Genomic DNA, 18,477 nt, shown 5'->3' with positions numbered 1-18,477 from the left:
TAAATATATGTTCACACACACTTTCATCTATTAATTACTCTATTTTCACTTAATTTTTTTTTTTTACCAATTGTGGTTCATTTCTTAAAAACTACAGCTAGGAATATCAAGCCAAAGAACATTTTATACGGTGCAACTCACGCAATCAACAATGTCAACATTGTGTCTAATTGGTACTTTGAACCTACTATAAGTTTTCAATCGAAACAAGGTTTACTTGAGGTATTTAAATGAAAAATTATGGTAATTTTAAGTTTCTCCATTTGTATTCAGCTTAAGATCAAACACATGATCTAGATTATACATATTATATCTCATTTTTAATACAATGAACCAAACAACTATAAAAAAAAATAATCTATGCATTAGTTCATGCATTACTAATTCCGATATTACAATTTTTGCATAATTTATTTCTAAATCAAATGAACTCTTAGTGTATAATATTTAAATTAAATAAAACAAAAAAATTAACCTAAAAATCTGCCTACCAACCACTAAAACTTATAGCTTGTTTGGATATTGCATGTCGTTTCATAATGTATTATATTGTATTGTATTATTTTGATGAATGCGATGTTTGAATAGATTATATCGTTTGTCATTGTTTCATGATGTGATGCGCCAGCAATATGAAGAATAAACTTGCAATATTATTAAATAAAAGAAGTAGGAGACATGATAGAATTATTATGTAAAAAGTTAAGATAAAGGATAAAATATATTTATTTAATAATAAAGAAGGGCAAGATGAGGAAAAAAAGCAAGATAACGACCCGATCATACTGGCGCATAAAGTGACACTTTTCCTCATCTTGGTTTAACAAGTGACACTTTTTATCGTTACGTAACGATGGATTTAACGATACAATACAATAAAATTTAAGTAACAATCAAAATAAATATTATATTTAAAGTAACAATACAATACAATAGATAACAGCCATCTAAACAAGTTGTTAGCTCGTAGATGTATAATATATGTATAATTCATGTTTATATAATAAGTGTATAACTGTATATAATCATTGTTTATAACTGTATATAATCAGTGTATAATTTGTATAGTAAAAAATATAAGCGGTAAATTCGATCGGCTATTTGGGTAACAATCCCAAAAAAGAAGGGTAATATGGTACCATGAGAGTGTTTTGAATGGTTCAATATATCAATGAGCCAATGTATTGCATATTTAGTTATAATGTGAAGTAAAAATATATGACAATAAGTACCATTAGTTAACAACAACAACCAAGTATAATCTCACAAGTAAGGTCTGGGAAGGGTAGTGTGTACCCAAACCTTACCCCTACCCCTACCCCTAAGAAGTAGAGAGGTTGTTTCCGAAAGACCCTCGGCTCAAGAGAAATAAAAAGACAAAAGGAGACAATATTAGTTTCACTACAGATATCATAGGGAAAATAGGAACATAAAAAGCAGAAGAAAAATGCAAAGCAAAAACGATGACTAGTAAATAGGTCCTGCACCGAAAAGAGAAAATAGTAAGGCACGACATTTCCACTAGCTATCTTAGACAAAAATCCTACCAGACTAGGCTCACAAAGGTACAAAGTAAGGCAAGATAAGTACCATTAGTTAAGTGCCCACATTATATGAGCGATGTTTCTTTTGTCTCTTTATAAAGCTTTGGATTATCCTCGCCTCACGTGCTACCTTTTGTGTTTATACATTATAGAGAGTCTCATCTCAATCAGAAGCGAAGCCAGAATTTTAAGTTTATGAGTTCTCAATTTGCATGAACTCATAGTTTGTATTAATCTTCACAATTTTCTTATTGAATATACATTTATCAGAACAAAGGTGATTGGGTAGTAGGCTTCATGAATAACCTGGCTGAATTAAATTCTTTGTTTCAGGGTCTCAACATTGCAGTGGAACTAAACTTGACTCCACTCCACATTAACACAGATTCTATGGAAGTTATTAATATGTCGGAATCAGGACACTTGCCTTATAAACCCATTATTTTTGAATGCAGGTTATTGATGGCTTGACTGAGGAAACCAATCATCAGCCATAATTACAGAGAACAGAATCGGATGGCAGACCTCCTAGCTAAAGAAGAGCAAAGATGAAGCTTTTTGACAAACCAACGATTTTGACAGTTCCTCCGGTGTTTTCTAATTATGCATTATGGGCAGACATCTTAGGAACTACATTTGGTAGAAAAACTACGGAATGTAATGCTACTAATATTTTTGGACACAATGCTGGCCACCTGAACAATCTACAAACATGGCTGTGATGTTTGTAGAGTACTCTCCAAAATTGTAGCTTCCATCCTTCTAACTTCAAATAGTCACACAATCTCCTGCAATGACACTGGAGGAAACAATTACTGATGGTTAAATGCTACTGAACTTTTATAGCCTTTTTTTCCCACAGGAATATGGAAAGTACCTGATGTTACGTCGTTTAGTCGTTCAATAATAGGAAGAAAGCTTCTGTTTGATCTTTTTCAATGCTGCTACAACATCAACCATGTTCATCCTTTCACCTGGAATATTGGCTGTGCAATTCATGGCTAACTCCATAATCAATGTCAGACATTGTAGCTTTTGACTTGAGTTTTGTTCATCCAACGTTAGTAAGTCAGTATCTATGAATTGATCCAACACATCAGGAAGCGAATTATGCACGCAGCTTCTCAAATTCAAATCTCCAGTGAACATTTCATCATTAGGTTTCTTCTTGGTAAATATTTCCAGCAGCATAATACCATAACTATAAACATCAGACCTCTTGGATATAAGGCCTTCCGAACCATACTCTAAAAAGAAAAATTATAATGTCAGCAAATACATTTATAACTCACCAATCCATAACCTTAACGGTTACAAGTTAAATAAAGAATTCACCTGGAGCAATGTAACCAATTGTTGCAAAGGTTGTAGTGTGAGCAATACATTCTTCCTTAGTTAAAAGTTTAGCAATGCCAAAGTCACTCAGGTGGCCCACCATGTCGTTGTCAAGTAAGACGTTGCTCGGCTTCAAATCACAGTGAATAATTGGTACTGAGTAACCATGATGAAGATACTCTAGAGCAGATGCAACATCGACCATGATATTCAATCTTTGCATTATATTTAAAGAATAATCTCGAGAATATAGCAACTTGTCTAAACTCTCATTTGGCATGTACTCAAGTATCAATGCTTTAAAATCCAAGTTACAACAGCTGCTAATGATCTTAATGAGATTTCTGTGACGAAGATTACGCAAGATTTCACATTCTCTATCAAAGGTTTGAAATGTACCTTCCATCTGCACATTGAAAACTTTAACAGCTACTATCATTCCATCTGCCAATGTCCCTTTGTAAACAGAACCAAAACTTCCACTACCTAGCAGGTTATTTCCATCAAAGCCCTGAGTTGCTCTTTGAAGTTCATAGTAAGAAATTCTTTGCGGTGCTACCTCGGGCAACCACTCATCTTCAGCATTGACTGTTTTACCTCGACGTCTCATCAACATGAAAACTATTGCTGAAGCAAGCCCTATTACAGATATAACTGACGAGGCAACGACAATCCATACGAGTCTTCTTTTCTTTGAATTAGAATGATTATTAGAAGGACAAGCTGGGACATGCTTTTGAAGGTTACCACACAATCTTTCATTCGACATGAAAGACTGGTAAGGGAGATCAACAAACGGTCCTCCATTCGGAATTTCCCCGTGTAACCTGTTGAATGAGACATTAAAGGAGCCTAGTTGCTTAAGTTCCTCTAATGACTTTGGGATCACACCAGATATATTATTATATGAAAGATCCAATGCTTCCAAAGTTAAAAGTTTCCCAATAGTGTTAGGAAGAGATCCTTCAATTCTGTTATGAGCCAATGATAATTGAATCAATTTTTGTAGACCTCCCACTGTACTAGGAATGTTGCCTGAGATTTGATTCCAGGAAAGATCCAAAAGTATTGCATCCTTGAGATTTCCAATTTCTAGTGGTAGAGACCCATTGAAGAAATTAGAAGACAAGTTCAGCTTCAAAGTATCTTTGAGGTTCCATAGATTTGAAGGTATGTTAGAAGTGAAGTTATTAGAATCAAGATAAATCTCCCTAAGAGAAGTCACATCCCCTAAGCAACTCGGAATACTTCCCCACATTTGATTTTGTGAAAGGTTTAGCAAACCCAAGTTGGATAGCTCACACAAACCATTTGGGAAAGAACCACTCAATCTGTTTGCACCAAGTGAAAGCCGTTGAAGATTTTTCAAAGAAGTTATTGACGTTGGGACTGTTGCGGAAGCCAAATGTATAGAGTGTGAATAAGTCACAACTACTATACCAAAAATTATGACAGCCACCAAATAATAAATAAGACAATAAAGCAATAATAAAGGGAACACCAGAATTTACGAGGTTCGGCTAATTCTGCCTACTCCTCGGACACAACCAAATATTTTATTCCACTCCAAAATACAAGTGAAATAATACTAAAGAGAGAAGATACAAATGCCTTAAACAGATGAGAAGGCAAATGAGAGGTGTATTTCAATCCTAAACATTAGGCCTTCTTTTATAGGGGAAAAATCCCCCCAAACTTAACTCCCAACCAATGTGGGACTTTGGCATTTTGCCAAACTTCAACAAATCTCCACCTTGGCAAAATTCCACATTTTCAATTCTCTCTCAATAACAAATTTTGGTTGTGTCTTCATCTTCAATCTTCAGTGTTCAACAATGTTGATCAAATCCAAACAATGTTGAAACTTGACCGCAGTCACCACCTTTGTCAGCATATCAGCAGGATTCTCTGTAGTATGAATTTTCTTCACCGTGACTCCACCTTCTTCTATGATTTCTCGTACGAAATGATACCGAACATCAATGTGCTTCGTCCTTGCATGATAAACTTGGTTCTTCGCTAATTGAATAGCACTTTGACTATCACAAAAAATTGTGATACCTTTTTGTTCAACACCAAGCTCCTTTAGCAATCCTTGAAGCCAAATTGCCTCTTTCACAGCATCTGTAATAGCCATGTACTCTGCCTCTGTTGTAGACAAAGCAACTGTTGACTGCAAAGTAGACTTCCAACTAACTGGTGCCTTTGCAAAAGTAAACACATAACCAGTAGTTGATCTTCGTTTGTCCATATCACCCGCAAAATCTGAGTCACAATATCCAACTACAAACTGATTGTCTTCCTGCTCAAAAACTAACCCGACATCTACAGTATTATGAATATACCGTAGAATCCACTTCACAGCTTGCCAATGCTCCTTCCCTGGATTGTGCATATATCTGCTAATAACTCCAACAGCTTGTGAAATGTCAGGCCTTGTGCAAACCATTGCATACATCAAGCTACCAACAGCATTTGCGTATGGTACCTTTGACATATACTCTCGTTCAGCTTCATCCATTGGCGACATAGTAGTACTTAGCTTAAAATGGGAAGCAAGTGGAGTACTAACTGGCTTAGTCTTGTCATCTATGCCAAAACGTTGAAGTACTCTCTTCAAATATTCCTTTTGAGATAAACAGAGTTTCTTTGAACGTCTATCTCTAATTATCTCCATGCCAAGAATTTTCTTTGCCTCACCCAAATCCTTCATCTCGAACTCCTTCTTCAGTTGAATCTTCAACTTATCAATTTCTTCCGAATTCTTGGAAGCTATCAACATATCATCAATATATAGGAGAAGATATACAAAGGAACCATCTTTAAGCTTGTGCAAATACACACAATGATCGTATTTGCTTCTCTTGTACCCTTGCCGCAACATAAACTCGTCAAATCGCTTGTACCATTGTCTAGAAGATTGTTTCAATCCGTACAACGATTTTTCAAGTTTGCACACCATATTTTCTTTTCCAGCAACTTTGAATCCTTCTGGCTGAGTCATGTAGATTTCCTCCTCCAAGTTTCCATGTAAAAACGCAGTTTTTACATCCATCTGAACTAGTTCCAAATCCAATTGTGCTACCAAAGCCAACATAATTCTAATGGAGGAATGTTTTACAACTGGAGAAAACACTTCATTGTAATCAATTCCCTCCTTTTGAGCATATCCTTTGGCCACCAATCTTGCTTTGTAGCGAACATCTACTTGGTTAGGAAATCCTTCCTTCTTTGCAAATACCCATTTGCACCCAATTGCTTTCTTTCCCTTCGGGAGATTGGCCAATCTCCATGTATGATTCTGATGAAGGGACTGTATCTCATCATTCATGGCAATCCTCCACTTATCTTCTTCTGAACTTTGAACAGCGTCTTTATAAGTAGTAGGAACATCATCAGCTACAATTGAGGTTGCACAAGCAACCGTCTCTATGAGACGAACAGGTTTCGTTATTGTTCTTTTTGGCCTGCTGGTTGCTATTGATTCAAGTTGTTGTTGAGATTCCTGAGTTGGAATCTCCTCTACTGGCTCTCCTTCCAGAGGGTAATCTTCATTTGTTTCCTCCTCTGCTTCTTGTGTAGGAAAAATAAATTTTCCCTCAAACTCCACCTGCTTAGAAGCACCTTCATTTTGTTTGGTATCTTCTGTTACCTTATTTACCATAGCAAATTCATCAAAGGTAACATCTCTGCTGAATATTACTTTCTTTGTCATAGGGCACCATAAGCGATATCCTTTGACTCCAGAAGTAATTCCCATAAAAATAGCCTTCTTTGCCCTTGGATCCAATTTTGACTCCGTCACATGATAATATGCAGTTGAGCCAAACACGTGCAAAGAGTTATAATCTACAGCAGGTTTTCCGTACCATTTTTCAAATGGTGTTTTGCCATCAATAGCAGCAGATGGTAGACGATTAATGAGGTGGCATGCATATGTAATTGCCTCAGCCCAAAATTCTTTGCCCAAGCCAGCATTGGACAACATACACCGTACCTTCTCCAGCAAGGTCCGGTTCATACGTTCTGCCACTCCATTCTGTTGTGGTGTATGTCTAACAGTGAAGTGTCGGACGATGCCATCATTTTCACAGACCTTATTGAAATGATCATTTTTGTATTCACCTCCATTGTCTGTGCGAATACACTTGATCCTCCTGCCTGTTTGATTCTCCACCATCGTCTTCCATTTGAGAAAAATTCCCAGCACTTCATCTTTGTTTTTCATTGTATACACCCACACTCTTCGAGAAAAATCATCAACAAAGGTTACAAAATAGTGCTTCCCACCCAATGAAGGTGTTTTGGAAGGACCCCAAACATCAGAGTGTACATAATCCAAAATGCCTTTAGTATTATGGATCGCTGTACCAAATTTAACCCTTGTCTGTTTCCCTTTGACACAATGCTCACAAAACTCCAAGTTGCAAGCCTTTACTCCTTTTAACAATCCTTGATCTGATAGAGTTTTCAAGGATTTTCCTCCAGCATGTCCCAAGCGCATGTGCCATAGCTTGGTTGCTTCTGCCTCTTTGTCGTCACTGGATGTCACTGTCGCTGTCCCAATAACTGTACTGCCACGATAGCGGTACATATTATTATTCTTCCGATTAGCCTTCATTACCACTAGTGCACCGGAGCATACTCTCATCACTCCATTTTCTGCAATGATTTTGAACCCTTTTGATTCTAGGGCTCCCACAGAGATGAGATTCTTCTTCAAATCCGGTACATATCGAACATCTATCAATGTTCTGATCATTCCATCATGGTTCCTTAATCGTATTGAACCAATGCCATATGAGGTAAGAGGGTTGTTATCCGCTGTGTGGACGACTCCATATTCTCCTTCTTGAAATTCCACGAACCAGTCCCTGTTGGGACACATATGATAGCTACAAGCCGAGTCCATCAACCATATGTCTGAAGATGTTGATGACTCTGTTGTAACTAATGAGAAGTCTGAATCATCACAATCAGCTACATTTGAATCCATAATGGCCTTTCCATTGTTATGTTTGGCCTTATTCTTCAACTTCGGACAGTCTTTCTTCCAGTGCCCTTTTTCTCGACAAAAGGCACATTCATCTTTGCTGGGTCTGGATCTTGACTTGGATCTTCCCTTCTTTGTCCTCGTTTGATTTTGAGGACGACCCCTCACAAATAGTGCTTCTCCTTCTCCGCCCTTCTGTTTTTCTCGCTTTCTTTGTTCATAGCTGTACAAAGCCGAACAAACTTCTCTGAGAGAAACTTCGTCATTTCCATGGAGTAGAGTAGTTTCAAGGTGCTCGTACTCATCAGGAAGTGACGCCAACAACATCAAGGCCAAGTCACCATCATCATAAGTTGTATCCATATTTTGCAAATCTGTAACCAACTTATTGAAACTGGTGATATGTTCATTCATCGTGGTACCAGGAACATAGGTGAAGTGAAACAGTCTCTTCTTCATGTACAATTTATTTTGACTGTTTTTCTTCAAAAATTTATCCTCCAGTGCTTTCCATAATTTACTTGCAGAAGTTTCCTTTGTGTATGGATATTTCTGCTCTCTAGCAAGGTAGGATCGAATGGTACCGCAAGCAACACGGTTGATAATTCTCCAATCTTCTTCTCCAATAACATCTGGTTTCTTTTCTTCAATGGCCAGATCTAGCCCTTGTTGAAAAAGGACATCTAGAACCTCGCCTTGCCACATCCCAAAATGTCCGGACCCGTCAAATATTTCGACCGCAAATTTCGCATTTGACACAATTCTTGTCATAAGCGAAGATGCCAATGATGACGTATTGTTGACACTTGATGTAGATTCTTCTTGTTTATTGTCTCCCATCTTTGACACAAATATTATTTAATAGCTGACGACACAAATCAAGATTATTTCCTTTCTGGTGTGGAAGATCAGACTAAGCTGCAACCACAGAGCATACTCAGACAGAACCTTGACTCAGTTACCAAGATAAATCTTTTCTGATGTGGAAGATCAGACTATGCTGCAACCACAGAGCATACTTAGACAGTACCTTGGCTCTGATACCAATTGTTGCGGAAGCCAAATGTATAGAGTGTGAATAAGTCACAACTACTATACCAAAAATTATGACAGCCACCAAATAATAAATAAGACAATAAAGCAATAATAAAGGGAACACCAGAATTTACGAGGTTCGGCTAATTCTGCCTACTCCTCGGACACAACCAAATATTTTATTCCACTCCAAAATACAAGTGAAATAATACTAAAGAGAGAAGATACAAATGTCATAAACAGATGAGAAGGCAAATGAGAGGTGTATTTCAATCCTAAACATTAGGCCTTCTTTTATAGGGGAAAAATCCCCCCAAACTTAACTCCCAACCAATGTGGGACTTTGGCATTTTGCCAAACATCAACAGGGACAACGCCAGTCAAGTCATTATCTTCCAGGAACAAAGAAGATAAGTTTCTCAATTTTCCTATTTCATTTGGAAGATGGCCCATGAGGTTACAACCTATTGCCTCAAACATTTGAAGAGAAGAAAGATTGCCAATGGATTTCGGAAGCATTGCATTTAGGGGATTGAAAGACAATATCAATCTATACAAGCGTTTTGAATTGGCCAAAGGCGTAATAAAGCTCAAGTCACTTTTGAAGGAGTTACCATACAAGTTGAGACTTACAAGTTGTCTTAAATTTCCTAAAGACTCAGGAATTGAACCCGTAAGTTCATTTCCACTGAGTTCGAGAACAGCAAGCTTGGACAAATTTGAGATGGAACTAGGTAAAACACCATTAATGTTGGTTTCAGATAGATAAATTCCTTCAACATTAGGTAACCCTTTGCCTATAGTGGAAGGAATTTTACCTGAAATGTGGTTATTTGTGATTGAAATAGCTCTAAGGGTTGAGATATTGAAGATACCAATAGGGATAGATCCACTAAAGTTATTGAGATACAATGTAAGGCCAACCAACTCTTGAAGATTACCAACTTCATCTGGAATTACACCTGCAACAAAATAAATATTAGGATAAGCAGAAGGGGAGCCTAGGAGCAACGGTCAAGTTGTCTCCCCCTTTTCTTTTTTTCGGAAGATGGGGATCATTGGATTGATTGGCTCTTTTATCCCCGAGGTTTTATAGCTGTGTGACCTATAGGTCACGGTTTGAAGGCATAGAGTCAGCCATTGATGCTTGCATCAAGGTACGGTACCTACATCACATCCCCTTGGGGTGCGACCCTTCCCCGGACCCTGCGTGAACGCGGGTTGCTTTGTGCACCGGGTTATTCCTTTTGCCCTTTTATAAGCAGAAGTATCCAAAAACCTAAAATTCTTAAATGGACGTGGTTTAAATATTTTTCCATACCTGTCAAGGTATTATTTGCAAGATCAAGTATGTTAAGCATAGTCAAATTTCCAACTTTTTTTGGTAGAGGTCCTTCAAGCTGGTTGTCCCACATTGATAAAACTTCAAGCGATGAAATGTTGAATATGGTTTCAGGGATTGAGCCCGTTAATGCATTTTGTTCCACCATCAATTCCTTCAAGTTATGAAGATGACCAATCTCATTTGGAATTGTGCCTGTCAAATTTTTAAACATAAATATCACTTACACAAAATCATATACTTAATTTAACTTCTATACAATAATACTCATGGAAAATCAAACAAAACCATATATAATAATACTATATTCGCAATTGGCCAACATAAGTGAAAATATTTTAATATCTCTTCAAATAATAAGTATAGTAATTCTTACATATTTTACTAAACATAGTTCTTGAAATGGAATTTTAAAGCTAGTACTACTTCAGACAAAACTAAATTTAATGATTAAATTTCAATCGTTTGTTGGTTAAATTGAGTTCTTGATACTAATAAATCATCATTCATTAGATTAACTAACTTAATAAAATTTTCAAATGTCTTAACCTAATTTAATATATCAAAGAAAGAGAAAATTTGATACATACAAATATATTAGACCTTGTTGTTTTCTATTGTCGCATTTCATCTTCTTGTGCCGAGGGTCTATTCGGAAACAACCTCTCTACCCCCGGGGTAGGGGTAAGGTCTGCGTACACACTAACCTCCCTAGACTCCATTTGTGGGATTATACTGGGTGGTTGTTGTTGTTATAAATATTTTAGACTTTTTTATATATCCATAGAGTTAAGCAACATATTGGTTGTCATAATAGACCAATTCGAACTTGACCTCGTGGAATGAGGTGATTAATCCATGAGTTGCTTGTACTAATTTTATTTTCTTGTGCGAGCAGTTCGACCGTTACGATTAATAGTATTTAATTAGATAAACAATTTTAAGTGTCCACAATGAAAGATTATAAAATTGCAAAGTATATTATAATTTTTAATTAATATAAATGCAAAATTTATAAAGTTTAACCAAACACCTCATCTTTCTAAAATAAGCATTTATTTGAAAAATTAACACTATTAGATATAGCCTCCAAGCTAAAAAGCTTGGCCAAACAGGTTATAAAATTGTTTATTCTTTTAGTGTATACTGTCAAACCTCTCTACAACAGTTTCGTTTGTTTCGATATTTTTTGGCTATTATAGTGAAGTACTATTATGGAAGATATATATTATAATATAACATAAAAATTGGTTTCGAGAAAAATTTGGCTTTTATAGTGAATGGATGTTATAGAGAAGTCTAATTGTATAAGTTAAACTCCCACGAAAAATGGTAAGAACACTTACCTTCTAACCTGTTTTGTCCAAGATCCAAATATTGCAGCAGTAGTAAGTTACCTACTTCTCTTGGAATTGTTCCAACAATGTTATTTTGAAACAACAATAGGACTTGAAGTTCTGAGCATTCAGATATGCTTCTTGGTAGCTCTCCGCTTAACATATTGGAGCTAAGTCCAAGCTTTTGTAATCTGGGAAGACGACGACATAAATCAGAAGGGAAATCACCAATTAAACTAGCATTTCTGAGATCCAAAATTTCTAGTGTACTTGAGATATTGGACATGGAAAGCACATTGGATCCATTGAGTTTATTGTATCCCAAGGAAAACTGTTTCAATCTCTGAAGAGTTGCTATTTCTATAGGAATATTTCCTTCTAGATTATTGTACTTCAGATTCAAGAATTCAAGATTCTTCATCTTAGAGATAGAAGAAGGAATAAACCCATTGAAACTATTGTTTTCCAGAGAGAGCATTCGAAGGTCATCTAAATCACCCAATAACTGAGGAATTTGTCCAGACAAGAAGTTGAAACTAAGATCAATGGCTCTTAATCTTCGCAAATGAGTGAACTCTGGTGGAAGTTCACCTTGGAAATTGTTGTAGCTTAGATCAAGTGAAACAAGAAAAGAAAGGTTGCCAAGTTGTGGTGGGATGGTACCAGTCAAGCCCATGTCTGAAATATTCAGCACAGTAACTCGTTGATGGCGCGAGCCACAAGTGATTCCAATCCAGTTACAAATTGAGGTAGAACTAGAAGACCAGTTTGTTGAGAGAATGCGATAAGGGTCTGAAGTGATGTGGGATTTTAAGGCAAGAAGAGAAGATTGATCTGTGCTTATATTCATGGCTAAGCATGAAGTTGCTATAATGTGAAGAGATATCAATAAAAATGCTAACAAGAATGTTTTCTCCATTGAGTCTATGAAGGGAAATGCGTTTGTTGGTTGGATCTTTGCAGCAATATATGATCTATCTTTATTGAAACTGATTAAATTTATACTATTGAGAAGATATTAATGCTAACAGTTCTACATTATTGAAACTAATTAAGAATATAATACAAGAATTAATTATCAACTTTGTTATGCAAGCTTCATGTTAGGAAAAAAAAAAGAGATTGAAAAGATGTTCAAGATCTAGTAATAAATGCTAACACATGAAAAAGCATCTTCACCACCTCTTCAGCCATGTTAACATCCAATAACTTATAGTAGCTATTACTATTTAATTAGGAACTTCATTGTATGCACTAGAACTGATTAAAGTAATAAATTGATAGTTAAGTAACTAAAAAGGACTTTGAGCCCATAATTATTGAACAAAATCTGCTACTTATAGAGAAGGAACCGAATACAACCTGTAAACTGATTCTTGATCAAGAAATTATCTTTACTTTCTTATAATTGGGAAGATTTCAAAGATTTGGAGATATTGGGTACTACATTCGTATATCAGTTTAAATGGCTTTCTTTCTGCATCAATTGTGAGCCTCTAATCTCCACAAAATGTGATGCCCTATAACCGTGGAAGTCTATTGCTAGATTCAAACAAATTGACATCAATATCACCATAAAAAAAAAAAAAAGGCAACCCAGTGCACAAAGCATCCCTCATTTACGAAAGGGTGCCAAGAGGATGTGATGTAGGCAGCCTACCCTTCACATCGATATCACCATCAAGTTCATGAAATCATTTGAAAACTTCTATTTAATTTATACGTCTTCAAGTGTTCTTGCTGGTACATTAGAGTTGGAAGTTAGAGGGCCATCAAAAAATTTTAATTAGATCTTTCAAGAAACCAGCTTTTGTTACATTTTGGTTAGCTAATAACAGACTAAAAGGTACAATCCAGAGATCATTTGATTAGCTATTGATGATACGCTAGGAGTTTCTGGATATCTCATGAAGAACAATCTTTTTGGTGAAATTCCAAAAGGAATACAGAGGCTAAAATAAGTCAATAATTTCTAACCTTTAGATAAGTTGCAAATAGAAATCCCCAATAGAAGGTCATTCACCAAGCTTACTTCTCAGAAGACACCCTCATAATAAATTTAATTGAGGATTAAGGATAACATGAATAGTCTGCTTCGCGCTAATCACAATCAGTTATGCTTGTAAAAGTTCTCATTTTTGTAATCATGGACAAAGAGTTAAAAAGGAATTTTGGTGTATCAACAAGAATTCTTCACTACAGCTTTCTAAGAACCAACAATGAAGTTTCGAAATTTTTACAGCAAATCACAAAATCAGTGCCCAATTACTCCCATAATTAAAGTCCTTTTATTACCCAAACATGGTATTCACGATCCATTAGAGCTATTAAAACAGTTACCCTAATTATTCCCTTAGCTTTAAGTTATTATTCATCATCTCTTTCACAAGCCCACTTTTTGGGTTACATCTAATAATACTATGTTCTAATCACATTTGCAATACCCAAATACACTTAATAACATCATTTGAACTCCATTATTGAAGAGGGAGTAGTATAATTACATTACCTTGTATTAGAAAAAACCTAGCTTTGGAGAAATTGGGGTTTGTTGAAAAACCTTTGCGATTTCTATGAAATCCATATGATTTTTGATGTTAATACTAGTTATAATTGAGTAAAATATACTCAAATCATAAAAAAAAATATTCACACAAAATATCCTAAAAAATAAGAAACACACGCCTGGTTTCAGCTGGGCACCAGATGGAAGACATCTTAGTGTCAGAGCTAGTATTTTAAATTTATGAGTTTCAAATTAACTGACACGAATAAATAAATTTGTATTGTAGTATATATAAGAAAAAATTTCAATTTTTCTGTACATAAAGCTACTAATTTCTGCCAAACTCGTAATCAGACTTGTAGCTCTGCCCTTGCTTGCAGTAGATTCTTTCGTCTTCTCTCTTCATAGTCTAATGGTTAAACAGCAAATTTCAGGAAATCAAAGCATCTACACAGTTTAGGTTCTCCTTCATCAAGTCTAACATTTTTATCAGAAGTCTAATTCCGAGCTAGAGTGTCGGGGCAGGTTCGACTGAACTTTGTATTCGTCTTAAAACATTCACAATCCACTAATTTAAAACAATTTGAATTCCGAATCCATAAGTTTAAAATTCCGAATCTGTGCTACTGAGCTGAGGATCTTATTGGGATACAGTTTAAGGATTGGCTCACTTGATTGGATCGACCTCACAGTGACAACAGGAGGCATGGACAGTTGGACACTATGAGTCTATGATCATGATCAATGATAATAGGCGAAATATAGGTGATTTAGCTATTGTTTATGCTTCCGCTTGATTAAATTCCAATGACATATTATGGTTAATTGATGAAAAATAGGCTCTAATTGTGATATGTATACACTGCAGGATGAGGAGCCTATATGATGCTTTCAAGAGGATATTGGAATGATTTATGAGCAAGAACAACCCCTCGAATCGAGTGTGCGCAAGGACGAGACGAAAAAATGGACGAAATCAAGCTTCAAACGCGCGAAGAAACGCGCGAAGTCGCGCAGTAGTTCGCGCATAAGAAGAGTTGCGACAGAATCATGCGCGAAGAAACGCGCGAAGTTGTGCGCGAGCTCGCGTGTGTCCGGTCCGGAAAAACGTTATTTAGGGGTAAAATTGGAAATCTGGAGAGAAACTCACTTGACCTATATAAAGTCAAGCTCGCCCAAGGTTAAAGTATCAAGTTTTTCATAGCTTAGTGGAAGATATAGAGAGGCAAGAGGCAAGGAGGAGTTTTGATCATCAAGTTCTTCTTTTCTTCTCTTGTTTTTGCTGTTTGTGATGAAACTGAACTTGTTTATGATGAACCCTAGTATGAGCAGCTAAGACCCATTGTTCCAGGGTCGTGGGTAAAACATGAATGTTGTTGTTTGAAGTTTAATTTGATAAAGTTGGTTTATCATATTGGGTTATTTATTTAATTCTTTTCTTAATTATTTTGCTGAGTAGCTAACAGTGAAATACTATCTACGAATCTTTAGTTGAACTCGAAAGTGGGAACTTTAGATTGCATATAGAATTAAATAGAGCAAGTTCTTGAACCCGGGCCTCGGGGAACGGATTTGCAATTGGGATAGACATATACCCAATTGTCTTGCTTGGTTTAAATACAGGAATTGTAAATGTGTTCTTGTTAATCTTAATTCCATAGACATATAGGCATTGAGTTGACTTGAATAGGCGAGTAAGAACTCGATAGATTCTTATGAGTAATATCAACCCTGTCAATCAATAACCCAGATAAATTGATTAGTCATTTTGAGCCAAGAACACAACACGATTGTAACTATGCCCGTGACCCTGGAATATCTTTTCCTACTGTTTGTTACTCGTAATTGTCATTCGTTTGGTTACTTGTTTTAGTTAGATTAATTCTTTATAGTTAAGTAGTAAAATAATTACATCTCTCTTTTGTGAACAATCTCTTGGGTAGATAAAGAAATTGGGTTTGAATCAGTCAACAGTTAATCATAAGTCTTCGTGGGAACGATACTCTACTCACTACTCTATTACTTGACGATCACGTGCACTTGCGTGAGTGTTTTTCGTCGCAATAAGTTTTTGGCGCCGTTGCCGGGGACTTAGAAATTAGCTACTTGACTGAATTGAGCTTTTATTACTTATTTATTCGAGTTTTACTTTTAGATCACTTTGTTTGTGCTAATACAGGAGTTTCTATTGAATGCGAAGAAGTAGAAGCGCAAACAATCTACTTCCTTTTGATCCCGAAATTGAACGAACACTTCACAGATTGAGGAGGGAGGTGGACGCGAGAACTAGAATTGAAAGAGAGTTGGACATCGTAGTTCAACCACAGCCAATTGAGATGGCAGGTAATGAGGAACGTGCGGTGATTGAAGCCGCAAGGCCCAGTCTAGCTAATATGACTCGGGCTATTGTGAAGCCTGACATCACGGGGCACTTTGAGCTGAAACAATATATGGTGCAATTGATCCAATCCACAGGGCTGTTTGTGGGTTTACCTCATGAAGACCCGCGGAGGTACATTCAGAATTTCTTGGAAATTACGGATACCTACAACTATCCGAACGCTTCCATGGACTATGTCAGGCTGACACTTTTCCCCTTTTCACTGATTGGGGAAGCTAAGGACTGGTTGAATAAAGAGCCAGCAAATTCAATCCGCACATGGGATGATCTGGCGAGGAAATTCTTAATCAAGTTTTTCCCCACTAAGAAAACAAAGGTATTGAGGAGTCAAATTCTTGTGTTTGAACAACGAGCGGGCGAGATACTGCGTCAAGCATGGGAAAGGTACAAGAAGATGCTCAGAGACTGTCCTCATCATTGCCCGACGGACAAGGTATTGGGTCACACTTTTGTAGATGGGTTAGATGATGCTTCAAAGATGAATCTTGATTCCGCTTGTGGGGGTAGTTGCATGGCCAGACCGTATAGTGAAATCCAAATCTTGTTGAATAACTTCACTGCTAATGATAATAACTGGCAAGGTGAGGGTGATTCACGAAAGGCAGTTAATTAAAAATCAGTGGGGTTACTTGAGTTAGACGAAGTGTCAGCCATGAGAGCTGATATTGCAAAGCTGGCCAATCAAATGACTCAGATGACAATGCAGCAACCATAGACAATGCAACACGTACAACAGATGACTATTTGTTGCGAACTCTGTGGTGACAGTCATCTGAGTGATATGTGCCCAACGAATCCAGAATCCATCTATTATGTGGGGCAACAGAACAGAGGTCCACCAAATAAGCATGCACAATACGGGAATTCTTACAATCCAAATTGGAGGAATCATCCCAACTTCTCATGGGGTGGAAATCAACCGAATTAGATTCAGTATAGACCCCAAGGGAATTTCAATCAGCCTCAGAGACCACCCCAACAAATGGAAGAAAGTACCAATGATCTGCTAAAGAAGTTGTTGATTGACAATCAGCAACTCAGGACCGACTTTAGAAATCTTGAAAGGCAAATGGGGCAGTTAGCAACAACTCAAAACTAGACCTGCAGTTGCCCTCCCCAGTATACAGAAAAGAACCCTCAAGTGAATGCAGTTACACTTAGAAACGGGAGGGAGCTAGAGGAAGTGCCAAAGAAAAAGAAAGACAAGCCCATACCTGAGGGAGAGTTGATCCCTAAAGTGACTCAAGAGCAAAAGAATGTTGCTGAAATTTCAGAGCCCGTGGAGGCCCCTAGACCACCACCACCTTTTGCAGAAAAAGAATGATGATCGCATGTTCATAAAATTCCTCTCTATGTTGAGCGAAGTTCAATTAAATATCCCACTCGTTGATGTGCTTCGTGAAATTCCAAAGTATGATAAATACATAAAAGATATAGTGGCTCACAAGAGAAGATTAACTGACTTTAAGACAGTTGCACTTACTGAGGAGTGCACTTCTATGGTCCAAAATAAGCTCCCTCAAAAGCTTAAGGATCATGGCAGTTTTACGATTCCTGTGCGTATTGGTAATGTTGATGTGGGTCGTGCTCTTTGTGATTTGGGGGCAAGCATAATCCGATGCCCCTGTCTTTGTTCAAACAATTGGGTCTGGGAGCTCCAAGGCCAACTACTGTGATGTTGTAGCTGGCTGACAGATCGATAGCACACCCTGAAGGGGTGATTGAAGATGTGTTGCTGCAAATTGGGAAATTTATCTTCCCGGCTGATTTCATTATCCTAGATTATGAGGCTGATAAACTGGTTCCAATCATAGTGGGGTGACCTCTCTTAGCTACTGGTGATGCAATTATCAAAGTGAGATAGGGAAAGATGATTTTGCGGGTAGATGACGAGGAAGCAGTTTTTAATGTCTACAGAGCAATCCAACTTCCCCGCCACTATGAGGAGCTCTCAATGATATCTGTTGTTGAGGCCGATGAGTAG

The 18,477-nt window shown here is 37.0% G+C and overlaps 3 protein-coding genes across 3 annotated transcripts; 1 reads left to right on the top strand and 2 right to left on the bottom strand.

Annotated features, from left to right (window-relative positions):
- Positions 1-1,848: 1,848 nt before the first annotated feature.
- LOC104231080 (probable LRR receptor-like serine/threonine-protein kinase At3g47570) lies at positions 1,849-4,681 on the bottom strand. The gene is made up of 3 exons (XM_070165415.1): positions 2,880-4,681; positions 2,422-2,791; positions 1,849-2,343 (listed from the first exon to the last, which is right to left on the bottom strand). Exons 1-2 carry the CDS (start codon positions 4,135-4,137, stop codon positions 2,445-2,447), a joined length of 1,605 nt encoding a protein of 534 aa, XP_070021516.1. The 5' UTR covers positions 4,138-4,681; the 3' UTR covers positions 1,849-2,343; positions 2,422-2,444.
- Positions 4,682-8,913: 4,232 nt separating this feature from the next.
- LOC104241565 (LRR receptor-like serine/threonine-protein kinase GSO2) lies at positions 8,914-12,614 on the bottom strand. The gene is made up of 3 exons (XM_070165448.1): positions 11,596-12,614; positions 10,229-10,444; positions 8,914-9,869 (listed from the first exon to the last, which is right to left on the bottom strand). The coding sequence occupies exons 1-3, from the start codon at positions 12,503-12,505 to the stop codon at positions 9,202-9,204; spliced, it is 1,794 nt and encodes a 597-aa protein (XP_070021549.1). The 5' UTR covers positions 12,506-12,614; the 3' UTR covers positions 8,914-9,201.
- Positions 12,615-17,749: 5,135 nt separating this feature from the next.
- LOC138882674 (uncharacterized) lies at positions 17,750-18,477 on the top strand. Its single transcript, XM_070163284.1, has 3 exons — positions 17,750-18,070; positions 18,178-18,294; positions 18,358-18,477. Exons 1-3 carry the CDS (start codon positions 17,750-17,752, stop codon positions 18,475-18,477), a joined length of 558 nt encoding a protein of 185 aa, XP_070019385.1.

The sequence above is a fragment of the Nicotiana sylvestris genome, chromosome 12 (genome assembly GCF_000393655.2).
Source record: "Nicotiana sylvestris chromosome 12, ASM39365v2, whole genome shotgun sequence".
Lineage (NCBI taxonomy): Eukaryota > Viridiplantae > Streptophyta > Magnoliopsida > Solanales > Solanaceae > Nicotiana > Nicotiana sylvestris.
This window is presented reverse-complemented; position numbering and strand designations above follow the sequence as displayed.